Genomic DNA, 14,211 nt, shown 5'->3' on the forward strand with positions numbered 1-14,211 from the left:
ATTACAGTTTTATCGATACTGATTTGAGTATAGTTGCCCATTGTGCAGGGACGTAAATTGGACAACTTTTAATAACACGCTTTCTCTAAAAATTTGTGTTTCTCGATACAGCTAGAGATAGTGCAAACACTCCTGACCACGGAGCAGTAGACGAATTTTGGTTTAGTCCCCACTTCCATGCGAAACGCACTGTACTATGCAACGTAAAAGGTAAAACGTTTCAGTTTGGTTAGTGTTCGCGCCTCTATCTAATTCAAGTTTATTTTATGCATTTTTACAATACGGCAACATAGTAGCGTAGGAAGATATATTATGCCATATGTGAAGATAAGACGAGCCCCTAAAGGCACCCCAAAGACGACAGCACTCAAATGCGAGACGAGATCGGTGATACAACATTCAGAGCGAGCAGACATAATACTTATTAGCGTTCATATTATATGTATTGTGTAATTCAAAATAAAGTCAGTTTTTCACACGGAGTTTGATTATTTACCAGCGGCACAAGCGAAATGCATATCAAGAAAATCCAGTTAGTATAATTCCACTTACAATAGAACCTTTCTGCCTTTACGTGAATTTTGACTCCGCCTTCGCGCAGCTCTATGGTCTTGAGTGTTTGCACTATCTCTACTAATTTCATTGCCCCTCTTTGCAGTTTCTTCATGCCAGAAAAAGCAGTATCCAATTTTTAATTTTATGTCAAACACGATAAAGTTGTAACTAGACAGTCTCCGTTTATAATAGAAACTACTAATTTCACCACAACTAATAGGAAGAACGGCTTGAAGATAGAAACACAACAACGTTTTCATCTGATTGCAAATCTTGAATTTTTTTCTTGTCGGCTTTAATCTTTCTTACTTAAATGCGCTTTATATTTGCTTCTCAGTTCATTTTTCTGTTCATCGTTTTCATTTGTGTACCTAGTACATAAGCTGCGTCGGTCCGGTCTTTTTTGGGAATGTGAAAAGCTATGTTAGTCTCCGTATACAATATTTTTGATTACATAAAAATTTTGGCAACCTGTAGCCTTGCTTTTTTTTAGTTGTAAAAATAGTCCTATTGTTGATGGCTAATGTATTCTTGAAGAAAGTTTTATATACTTGGAATACCTCTTTATCTTTGGAAAGTTTATTTTAGATTTTTAGATCTATTACTACCTTGTTTTGTAGTTCTGTATACTGGCGTTATTTCAGAAATATGTGAATCAGTGAAGCCTCTTTGCCTGTCAATTAAACCCAATTTCCAGTAAGCTTTAAAAATATTTCTACGTTGATCTTCAGAAATTTTATTTATTGTATTGTTAGTGTTTGAATAATAATTTATAACTTTAATTTATACTTTATTAAAAGTAGGGTTATGTTTAATTATATTGCATAAAAACTTTCTTACCACTGCATTTTCGTTGATTTCTTGAACGCTGGTTCTTGCCAAATGTAATATGAATGTAATATGGTAGTCAAAAGGCTTTTTATTCATATTAGTTAATTTAAATTTACTTAGTTTTAGAGAAAGATGTAACAAATACGAAACTGCGTGTCACATTGAAAGAATAATCCTTCTTGTTCAATACTGTAACAAGTCAAGTTGTTACACTATTTTAACTAAAACATTTATAAATTTGGAGTTGTTACATAAATTGAAATGGTATGGTCATGTGAAAAGAATGGACGACGACAGGCTGCCAAACCAAATTTTAAAATGGACGCCAAGGGAAAGAAGGAAGAGAGGAAGGCCAAAACAATCCTGGCTGGGCGGCATTCAGAAGGCAATGTCGGAAAGAAACCTTCACCCTGGCGAATGGAATGACCGACGTAGCTGGAAACTGGGAACCGGAAGGCGGAGAACGCTATAAAAAAACCGGGAAAAAAAAACATAAATTGATTACGCCCTCTACGAACTAAAAGACGAATTTCGACTTATTATAGTATTGAAATTGGTAGAGATATGTATTACGAATGCCATGATTGCAATAACTAAAATTTGAATTTTTTTGATTTCGATCTGCTAAATACCTTTAGTGTTTCATAGATTACAACAAGGCCTTTGATAAAGTGCGGCATGATCACCTAATCAGACTCCTGACAGAAAAGAATTTAGATAAACGAGACATCCGACTAATAGCAAATATGTACTACAATCAGAAAGCAGTAGTGAGAGTAGAGAATAATACCACTGAAGAAATTGAAATAAAACGAGGTGTGAGACAAGGGTGTATACTGTCACCAACCCTGTTTAATCTCTATTCCGAAGACGTAATGAATAGAACACTCTCTGAGCAATCCGTAGGTATTAAAATAAATGGTGTTAGATTAAACAATCTGAGATTTGCCGACGACACCGTTCTAATCACAGAAACACTTAAAGAGCTACAGACATTGGTGAATAAGATAGCAGACTGCAGCGAAGAATATGGACTATCTTTGAACATAAAGAAAACTAAATTTATGGTAATATCGAAATCAACACAAAATGTCCAAAATTTATATTTACACAATGAAATTATCGATCGAGTTAGCAAATACAAATATTTAGGCACTTTTATAAATGAAGACAACGATAGCTCAGCAGAAATCAAAATAAGAATAGAAAAAGCCAGATCCATATTCACTAAAATGAAGAGAGTGTTCTGCGGAAGAGATTTGAGCCTTGAAATGAAACTTCGCTTGATGAGATGTTACGTACTTTCTGTACTGTTCTACGGAATGGAGTCATGGACGTTGAAAAAGATTGATACCAAAAAATTAGAGGCATTTGAACTGTGGATGTATCGCAGAATCCTAAGAATATCATGGACCGAAAGAGTCACAAATGTCGAGGTCTTGAGAAGAATGAATAAAGAAAAGGAAGTCATATTTACGATCAAAAAACGAAAACTGCAATACTTGGGACACATTACAAGAGGCGAAAGATATGAACTGCTTCGAATAATTATGCAAGGGAAAATAGCAGGAAAAAGGTCCATAGGAAGAAGACGAAACTCCTGGCTAAGGAATCTACGGGAATGGTATAGCTGTAGCAGCAACGAATTGTTTCGGTCAGCAGTTTTGAAAATACGTATAGCCCTGATGATCGCCAACCTTCGGAACGAAGATGGCACTTGAAGAAGAAATACCTTTAGAGTCACTATTTGGGCAAGTTCATTTGTTTAAATATTCACTTTACGAGATAAACAAATTTACTAACCCACAAACTATTTGCTCGATCTAGCTGCGATTTAGCATACTTTAACGAACGTCATTATTCAAAAAACGAAGTTATTGACATGTATAAATTACTGCAAAATTTTTTTGCATTTATCTCGGTCAAACTGTTTATGTATTTAAATTTGGAAACTCGCAAATTAAAAAACTTTTTAAGATCTTAACTTTTAAGAGTTTTGAAGTTTTGAGTAGACAGGATTTGTCACCTCATTTACCTTTAGAACCTTCAAAAACCTGTATAAGATTTTTATGCGAAATTGATGATTTTTGCATACATAGACTGGGGTACTTAACTTCAATTTAGATTCGAAGCATAATTACAGAAATCTGTTCATTATATAAATTCATTATTATCTATTATTGTTATTTTGGATTATTGTAAGGGAGGTTTCCTAAATCATTCTACTTACCCGCTTACGTATATTTAAACATTCTTTATGGTTAAATAAACTCTGATCACACTCTATAAAGTAACTGTAAGTTATTGTTTTGCGGTGCAAACTATTCCCTTTAAAAACTTTAATACATTAAAACAATTATTTCCGTTAAAATCATTAAAATTTATTGCTAGTATCATTTGTTCATATTAAACTTTGAAATTTTAAGCCCTGTATTTTGCTGTTGGCTCGTTCGAAACGGTAGAGCGTCGTAGAGCTCCTTTTACCAGACAAGAGCATATAATTTTCCTTCCGTGATGATTTTTTTACGCCGTCGTAAAGATAACGAGCCAGCGTACAGAGAAAATAAAATTTTCTTTGTAATTTACCACCGTCATCAGCAGACCAGACGTAATCAGAAGGTAATGTTGTTTCTTTTGCTGCTGATGTTAATGTATCCCACTTTGGATAATGGCATTATCAGAATATATTTTTGTTGGCATAAGATGACATTTTTTTTATTATTTTGTATTTTTTTATGTATTTAACAGCGTTGACGTACTTAGACATTGAAATCCCAATCCATACAAAAATTAGAGACATTCTAAATTTGGCTCCACGTGTTCTTAAAATCTCTTCAATCGGTATAATCAGAAATAAAGAAGTATTAAGACGCATTCGACACAATAGAAAACGCTGATGACAGTTAAAATAAGAAAAGCACCTTACTTTGAAATGATAAATACTCACACCAGTCTATCTGGAAAAAAATCATTGATTTTTTGTAAAAATCTTCTACAGATATCTACAACATATTATAAATGAAGATCTAAATTTTATTATTCATTTTATAGATGGTATATACCGAGAAGAAGTAAAAAATTATAACGCGTTAAAATGATGGTACTCGTGAAATACCGCCACCGAAAAGTGGAGGGGAGAAACTAAAAAAAAAATTATTTATACTCATTAGCTACTTATCTTCATTAAATGCAATTATAATAAAATGAATTATTTTGTTGAAAGAAAACACTATAAAATTAAATAAAAAAATAAATATTTTTAATAAATTATAATTATTAAGTATTATATATTTATATAAATAATATATACTTATTGATCAAATTTAAATATTTCTTACGAAATAATAGTCAAATTCAATAACTTTTTTATGAAAAAGTTCAATTAACTTTTTATTTTTCCGGAATTTTCTGGAAGGTGAAAATAGCACAAATCATTTTTGAGCTACCCTAGTTTAAAACAAAAGTTTTACGTGCGATAGAAGCCTAGATATTGCAAATTTTGTCAGCGCACTTCAATTTGGAGTTCCAATCTGAAAAAACGGAGCTCGACAGTTCTCCCCTCCACTTTTACGGTATTTTACGAGTACCGCCATTTTAACGGGTTATAACTTTTTACTTCTTCACTGTACATGTCAGCTATAGGTTGTAGCACAAAATTTAGATAATAATTTTGAATCCGTTCAATTTTCAGCTCTAAATGTTAATAAACAATGGAAGTATGATTTTAAAAATAAAACGCTATGATTTTAAAAATAAAATGCTATCTTGGTTCCTAGTGGTCAGAGAACGTTTTGTTTTTTTTTGGAAAGTGTGTCTTTTCACCAGCTGTTTATAGAGCCTACACATAAAAGTGTGGAATAAACAATATCAAAGTTATTATAAACGTATATGAGCTAAAAAGTTAGCCCTTTTTTAAACTATTTTTTAATAAAATGAAGTTTTTTAATATACGAGTACCGTAAAACTGAAGCTTCAAAGAACCAATTGCAATTTACAAAATACCTTATAGAATCACTGTTTGGGCAAGTACAATTATTTAAATAATCGATCTCCTGGATAAACAAATTAAATAATGGCAAGTGTCTGGCCTTAACATGAAAAGTATTATTTTGAAATTCCTGTTCAGTAGAAGCTATATTCTGAACTGGTACTGGTTGATCAATTTCAAATGACCCCCAGTTCTCCATATTCTTCGAACCAGTGTGGAAAACCCGATTAATGACAACTCCAATTCCTATTCCACGCGGGACACACTGCAGCTTGACATTAGATGTTTTATAATAGAAAATATTATAATTTACCAGCAAATTTTTCTTCCAGTTTTTTCCATACTACTTTCATACCCAAGAAAAATGGCGTCAAATTAATAACAAGTTTGAATCACGTGATCAATTTGTTTAAGATTAGCATAATTTTGTGCTCAATTTCAAAGTGTGTACGTCAATAACAAAAAGGCAAATCAAAAAAATAAATAAAAAGGCAATTCAAAACAATTATCTAGACTATTGCCTTAGTGTCCTACATCATAGCTGGCCTTATGTACATGATATAATCAAAATAAATCAATACGATCTATAATTATAGTTAAATAAGCTCTGAGTCTTAACAGTAAAATGATCATTTAATACTGTCTAGGCCTGCCACGTATCCCATCAAAAAATACCGAGTCCTTTCAAATGAAAACGGTCTCTAAATACCTCAGGACACATAAAAGACCCTTTATTACGGTCCTGCATAGTATCCTGCTCTCACAGGAATTGTAAAGGTTAATGTCTACCTTCCGTTTTAAGGAAAAGGTCTGGAATTTTCTACAAATTGCTGAAAAGACACTGATATTAACTCTTTCCACTTCTTTTACGACATCCTGTTTTTATTACGGGCCGCGTCATGTTATTATTATTGCAGTTATGATGGCTCGACCGTTTTTATTGGCCGAAATAAAAACGGCGTTCGAGTGTGCTGATGTCCGCAAATAACAAATTCGCCACTTTAGGCTTAGATACGAGGGTATTCGATTAGCAGTAGATCCATCAATCATTTCTCAACATCGCTGTGATAAAAATCTATAAATTACCAGATTTATAGCTTTTAGTAAAAAAACAATGATCAATTATAAAGTATGATGATTGAAATTTGATTTCAAATGCATAATCAGCAACAAACCATAGATCAACTACCATAAGAAAAAGATATAATGAAGTGTAGTGTGACACGGTGGTATATTATTTATAATATTCTATCATTTATATTCTCAATAATTACCTAAAGCGTCCTAATGGATGAAGTGGCCACCTGACGATGTTAATTAGTTTTTAACACTTTTATTCTTCATGTTTGAGACCCGAGAACCAAAATACGAATTTGTGTCCGTATTTTAAGGCTACACAAGTAAAATTCTTGGCAATATCTGTGACCCACCTTAGTCGTTCACAAAACAAATTTTGTCAAAATAGTGTCAGTAGAGGCTCGCTAAATACTTTGTTAAATAATCATTGTTTCTAATTCCTATAAAACAGCCCGTGCTAATCTGAGCAAACATTTATTCAGGGCGTAATATAGTACCTGTCGGTCGTTTGATACGCTAATAAACGAAAATGGCTTATAACAACACCAATTAGATGGAGTGAACATTGCAAATCGTGCAGTAACAACAACGTGGGGCCAAATTGCGTTTTCCACACCAAGAATCCCCGTAATTGCCACATCATAAAGTATGAACCCTGAGTCCTGCTGTGGAAAGCGAGCCATCTGTAATGTAAAACATTGCGTCAACGTACCAGGTCCGCTTCTAGGATTCACTGGATATGAATAAATACTTTTTTTTTCTTATTCCATTCAGAAACAGTGGCGTGCTATTTTTAAATTTTAATTTGCCAAATTAACTAAATTGTAAATTGCAATTAATTCATTAAATTAACTCCTTACTGTTGTTGAAGGGTAACAAGTTGCCGTATTGAAAGTTTTCATTTTTCAATACAATAGCACTTTTTCTTGTTTCGCTACTTGATGTATATTGTTCTTACTACTAACCATGAAATAGTCGGTCCACATTTACGAGGATTTAAATGTTGAAAATTATTCTATAAAGTAAACCAACGTAATGCAGAAAAATATTTTATATTTTTCCCCAACTTGAAAAAGGTTCACAATTAGTGTTGTGTAAATCGGTAATTTTACGAGGACCAAATCAATCAGTGACCAACTCCGAATACCATCAAATCATTTCAATCGTTCGTTCGTTTCAATATTTTTCGTTGCCGTTTAAAAGAAATAACGAGTAACTGATTGATTGAACTGAATCGACTGAAAACCGACAGCATTGCTGACGGTATTTCATATATGTATTCATCTTCACCTAAATTATTGGAATATCACGTTTATTTTTATCACCTAAATATATATTTTTTAACAGCGTGCAAATAGATATTTTATGATTTTAACTAGCTACTAACTATAAACAACACGAGCGAAAGCAATCGCTGGGGCCCTATAGATTGTATTCCAATTTCAATACTCCCCGTCTGTAGCTAAGTGCCTGCCCTGCACGCAATTCTTAATTCAATATTTAGTATTTTAATTTTTCAATCATTCAAGCTAATGCATTCAGCCGCATGGCATATATCGGTCTTCGTCGCAAGTGAGGAACGCCGAAAGAAATAAGGGTATTGGCTGTGGGATATAATTTTAAAGTGATTGAATCAAAACAAACGGATCAATCGCGATTGATACAACACTAGTTTACAAGCCGTCACACAGGTTTCTTGATATTTCTGATCACTTTAATGACTCTGTAGAGATGGACGTGTGAGTGGTTTCCAATTCCCGTTCACGCCCGTTCATGGTTACTTAACTTCCCTTACGACTGTTCACGCATATGAGTTCATTTAGTCTCGCTCATGAATACGTGATTCATGCGAGTCACTATCCACGTCATATAAAATACATGAAGTTTAAATTGAAATACAAATGGCCTGGAAGTTAAGACCCGGAAGCCCAGATGTTTGGTATTATTGTAGTTCACATAAAAATTAACCCAAGAGGAAGTTTAGTCTTGAACCTGAAAGATAAATGAAGAATTCCAGGTCCAAGTATATTCTCTTATCTCTTTACAAACCGACACTCATGTGTTTTGAACGACACAACGGTGAGCTTTGGGACGTGACTCTACAGGTCGCTTATTAGGAACGGAGGATACTAAAGACAGAAAGAATAAACAACATGAATCCTACTAACGGAAAGAAAATGGACAAAATTAGAACGAATAAAAAGGAAAAAGGGTGCCACTTTGTCTTTTCTTTGAGTGACAAAAAAAACTCAAAACCAAAATACATATATAAACAACTAGCAAGAAACAATAACCAAAATACGTTTATAGCTAAATAACAAGAAGTCTTCTATTAGAAAATATTCAGCATTGTAATTTAAACTGCTTTGACAGGTTATAGAAAAAAGGTAAAAACTTACGGTGAATTTATTCTTTCATCACAATTAAAGATGAACGTTCAACAATTACTAAGAGTGGCGCAGAATAGAGAACATTTATGTGTATCGAACAGATGTAGTGATCGCAAACCGTCAGTAATTGAGTGCCCCAGAAGTAGAAAGATGAATTAATCTGCACTAACTGTAACTTTATGTTGCTGGTTTGCTAAATACTTTACTTTACTTTAGACTATTTTATTGACTGCTATTATTATTAAGAACTACTGCCAGGGATTACTTGATCACTAAATATAAAGATGTTTTCAAACATAGCCCCTACCGCTTAAAGGCCACTATAGCGGTATTAGTTGCAAATATAGAGAGCATCTTTAGTTCTCTTAGCGACAATGTAAACAAATTATTCGATTTTGTTTATTCCAATCGATGTTTTTAAGACGCAGTTCTACAGAGAAAGCATTTTTCTTGATAAAAACCTCTCTGAAGTAACAGAGCTAGCAGATGTATTTAAAATTCGACTAGCTAATTTGGCAATTAACTTTGTCAAAAATCATTGTTGAAGATAATGTAGTTCGTCGACAATTTCTTGGGCTGTTTCGGCAATATTTGTTTGTAAATTGTAGTTCTAAAGTAGACTAGCCTTTGCTAATTCCTTAACGCTCATCATCCTTGCCTCACTGAGAAATTTCATTATCTTAAAATATTGGTCCAAGAATAAAGTCACATAATATAAGTACGGTGTTTGAAATGGTTTGTTTTAAGCATTTTTTGTTTGTATTTTTAATTCTTTAACCAAATCTGAATCTTCAGGTTTCGCTTGCTAAACTTTTCCTGTCATAAAACTTATCTGTTTAAGATAAGATGTAAAGGTAAACTTACATGTTCAGAACATTGTCTAAACCGTTGAAAAATTAGTTAAAGATTTCAGCGTCACAAAGTTTAAGCCACAGAGTTAGTTGATTTTATCCCTTTCAATTAGTAAATTTTTAATTTCTGTATATACATTTTAAATACATTAATATTCTATATATTGAGTTCCATCTCGTCGTTATACGAGTATGAGCAGTAACACATTTTTCGTTACTGAGCATACTCGTAACCATTCAAGAACGGTATTTGAGACGGGTTGGAACAAACCTTCTATTTTAAAACTTTGGAGAGTTTTCGTTTAACTCGGAGTGTTTAAAAAAAACACAAGTTGTGATGGACTCACGGAAGTCTATTGTTTCTTTCTAAAACGTCGTTCATAACTAAATTGTCAGGTAGAAAATTGTCGTCTCGTCGGCAAAAGCGCGAACATCTACGTCCTTGCTTAGTATGGCTTTGGCAGTCGAAATGTGAAAGTTTTTTTGAGGTTGGTTGTAGCTATATCTTTATATATACTAGCTATTCTAACATTTAAAATAAAATACCAGTTGTTTAGCAGCGAAAACCAGCCTCAGGTTTTAGGGTAGACTTGGAGAGGATCAGAGTCACAGCAGGAGGACTCTCAGAGTGTAGACGGCTCTATGTGAGAGCCCGTGAAGGACTGACCGGCCTAACCTGAAAATCGCTCTTATTTATAGATGAGTGTCAATTTTCAGGTCAATTTGCCAATGAAGTGGATTTCGAGACGAAACCTCCCTCCTCTGGTGACTCTGCTGCTAGGAGTAATTTATTTAGAAAAAAATACAAAGTTAGAGAAATACAAAGAAAAATATTGCAAATGTCCGAAGTAAAACACAACATTCACAACAGCATGGAGGAGGTGGTGGTAGTGGTGGTGGTGTCATCTTCTTCTTATGCAGATGCCCATCATGCTCGTAGTCAAGTGGTATTATGGATCACATATTTGTAGGGAAGGGAGTCACTGGGCCTACTCCGGGGACTTCCAACTTTGAAGAATCCTAGCTCGTCGAAGACATCTGGTACACTGAAGGCATCAGGTCTACAGAAGATCTCGATAACAGATATTAGATCCAGCACATGTGATGGTGTGCAAGTTATGCTACCATCGTGCATGGATCAGCAAAAGGGATCGACATCTCAGTCCTTGCCTCGTACGCTCTGCAGAGGGCTTCGGCCGTCGAAGGTAAAGGATGCTTTGCTTTCAGTGTGGATTTCCTTGGTTGGTTTTCAAATAATCTTAAAAAAGTCTATCTGTTCTTACATTAAAATAAAACCACAATTAACGAGTAGTAAAACCAGCCTCAGAGCTACAGGTAACTGAAAGAAGCAGAGCCCTAGCAGGAGGGCTACCATAGTCTAGACCACTCTATGTTGGAGTCTGAAGGACTGACCTGGAGACCGCCTGACTCATGACTGTCCAAGGTTCCAACCTCAAATATGTGTAATACTGCCATCGCGCTCGATTTGTGAGATTCATGAGATGCGCCACGTAACGTAAACTGCTATAGCTAATTTCATGGGCGACAGAGAGTGTCCAATCGCCAATTGTCGGGAGTCTCGCTTGCACGTTCATGCCCGAGAGAGTTACTCACGCTCGGGACGGGTTGCGCCTTGACCTGTCGTGAGCCCCGTTATTTCACGTAATGCTCTCAACACTACTTATTTACATAATATTCTTTCACCTCTGGAGAAGGTAAATAAATTTCATTTCATTTAAGTTATTCTTTAACTATGTTAAACAATCCGATCGGAAGGAGAAGAAGGATTTGTGGACGTAGATGAAGATTTAAGAGATGTTGGAGTGAAGAGATGAAGAAGTCAGGCATTCAGCAAGGGAGGATGGAGGGATGGTTTGAGCAGACCAAGGGCTGTAGTGCCATGTAATGGTAATGATGAGCTCAACGCTTCAATTAGAGTAATTAATTCGAGTTTTAGATTACCGCCATGACCTGCTAATAAAGTGGATAAAAATTACAATTGATATTGAAATATATAATGTATTGGAAGAATATTGACAAAAAATACTGAATAATGACTATTTGCTGTAATAGTGCGTCACATATAAAACTTTAAGAGAAAAATCTAATAAAAAGTAGGTTGATTTTAAAACCGTTGTATACAAAAGTTGTTGTTCCACCCTTGGTTCTTAGAATACATGTATTGTATGTTCCATTGCCGAAATGTGAATACATAATATGTGTACAATATAGTCACATGGATACATCCAGCGCATAGATAAAGAAGAACGCGCATGCTAAATTTTTGCAACATGAATAAACAATGTAAATGACGGTTGGGGCATTACCGTGAGTTGGCACAGAACGGCAAGTGAAGCGTCCACATTATATTTCAATTTTTATGATCTCCTAGTTTATTCAGTTTTCCACGTCAACTTCATAGCGACGAAGTGGATCGTTGCAGTTGTTTCTCGTTTGCTCTGCTGGCGTAACGGATGTAGTACAAAAAATGAATACAGCAAATTCGTTTTAAAAATATTTTTTCTATGATAAACCATTTAATTTACTGCAGTAAACTGCTCATATGGGATTAAAGTCTCTTATCATATTTTGCTAATAGAAATATTTTTTAATTTTGATTTTACATATCACGTAATTTTCCAGGAACTTCGAAACATAAATAACTTTCTGGTAAATAATAAAATGAGAGTTGTAGCATTATATTTATTTGATGCTTTTTGCTTCTCTCAAAAAAATTCTTTGGAACTTTCTTAATGAATTTCCACTGACTTTATTATATTTTACTTACACTACTTACAAAATGATTAAATCTTATATAGAAACGTAATAAAGTACTTGAGTTACGTACAAGTTATTGTCACTGTTTTATTTTGTTTCAGGTGACTATTCCTTGGAAATATCCCCTGTGATGCTGGACGACGACGCTAAATATGAATGTCAAGTCTCGACTGGAGCGCAAGGTCAGACAGGCATCAGGTCCCACTTCGCCAAATTGACAGTATTAGTACCTCCTGATCCTCCAAAGATTATTCAAGGTGACTATTTGGTTACCACCGAAGATAGAGAAATCGAATTGGAATGCATCAGTTACGGTGGAAAGCCTGCTGCAGAGATCACGTGGATAGATGGACTGGGTAAGTAAAGGTTTATTATAAGATTTCTATATTTCTTACTATACAAAATTACAATAAAGTTAACTTATAAGTTAAGTTTGTAAGCGAAGAAAGTTTAGCAACTTTTGTAGGCGGTACCTAAAAGCTAGTCTTAGACAAGAATTAGTTAGGTAAAGTCATTTACTGAACTGATTTCTGCATGTTTCCGTAATACTTCAGACCTATTAGTACATGTCAGTCAAATTAAATTTTTTACCATATGATTGACCGAGTATACTTTCCCAGTGGTAGTTATGTTGCGTTCGGATTCCGTACGGACAGTGCTTTTTCGCACTAATAAGGCCGGCTTTGAAATAGAAACGTAAACACTTGAGCACTAAGTGGTCTAATGCCTGGATTTTGCCTCTCTATGCAAGTTCTTATTATTACTTCTGCAGTCTCTTTCTCGAGGACGTAGATGACGACTACGGGGTACCTAGTCATATTATTGGACCCTAGCAAAGCCACAGCCCTCAGCACATCCACATTAAATTCCTTGGTGTACTTGTTTGAATAACTCACACCGAAAGGGACCCTGCACCAAACATTTTATTGAACTGTAGTACTTTTTTCAGTTTATGCGTATGCTGTATCAGACTTGTTAACCATTAGATCTGCATGAGCCTACATCTAGTTGAATATCATACTGATTTCTGTGTATTACCGCCACCTTGAATAGTTTTGTGATCTCGCTATTTGACCTAATCTGCTCGTTAGTTTTCGTGGGTTTTTAGCTGCTTTATTTTGCGTCTATTACTGGAAAAGTGTCTATTATTCTCTCGACGTTCCTTTTTACCCTCTAAATATACTAGTAGCTGTCTGCTTTTGTCTCGATTTGGAGAGAAAATTCCTCTTAGCATGTCTTTTGGCCCATTATTTGGGCCAGAGTCCGCGACAGTAGTCGCTCTTCTGCGGTTTCGTTTATATTTTTATTTGTAATTTCGCCTTGTAGCACTCCGAGTCCACTTTGGGCTCTGTAGACTTAACGACTACTTTTGTAGCCTGGACCGATGGCTTTACGTGCCCTCCGAAGCACGGTGGCAGCTCAGTTAAATTGGAAATTGAAAATTTTGTCGGTGCCGGGATTCGAACCCGGGCCGCCCAGCTTATTAAGCCAGTAACATAGCCTCTAAGCTACGGCTACCACTTTTTCCACTAAGTACGATGGTGTTACCGAAATTGTCCCAAGCGGTAATCGCAGCACAAATGTCACCGTATGATGAGTCAGTTAGCGTGTGGCTGTCTCGTGATTTTCTGATCAAGTGTGGTGTAGAAGGACACGTGTGTGTGTGTGTAAGTGTGGACATGTTAAGTCAACAAATCTTCAGTGTATTAAGTTATACATTATTCAGCTATACAATATATCC

General features: G+C 34.9%; 1 protein-coding gene across 2 annotated transcripts in view; it reads left to right on the top strand.

The window, feature by feature from the left end:
• Positions 1 to 14,211, top strand: part of LOC140450304 (irregular chiasm C-roughest protein-like) — a 518,835-nt gene that overhangs the window by 488,453 nt on the left and 16,171 nt on the right. For both annotated transcript variants that reach the window (XM_072543856.1, XM_072543858.1), the window contains exon 7: positions 12,572 to 12,826. In XM_072543856.1, the coding sequence (XP_072399957.1) occupies positions 12,572 to 12,826 (255 nt within the window). The remainder of the gene's footprint in view (positions 1 to 12,571; positions 12,827 to 14,211) is intronic.

The sequence above is a fragment of the Diabrotica undecimpunctata genome, chromosome 9 (genome assembly GCF_040954645.1).
Source record: "Diabrotica undecimpunctata isolate CICGRU chromosome 9, icDiaUnde3, whole genome shotgun sequence".
NCBI lineage: Eukaryota > Metazoa > Arthropoda > Insecta > Coleoptera > Chrysomelidae > Diabrotica > Diabrotica undecimpunctata.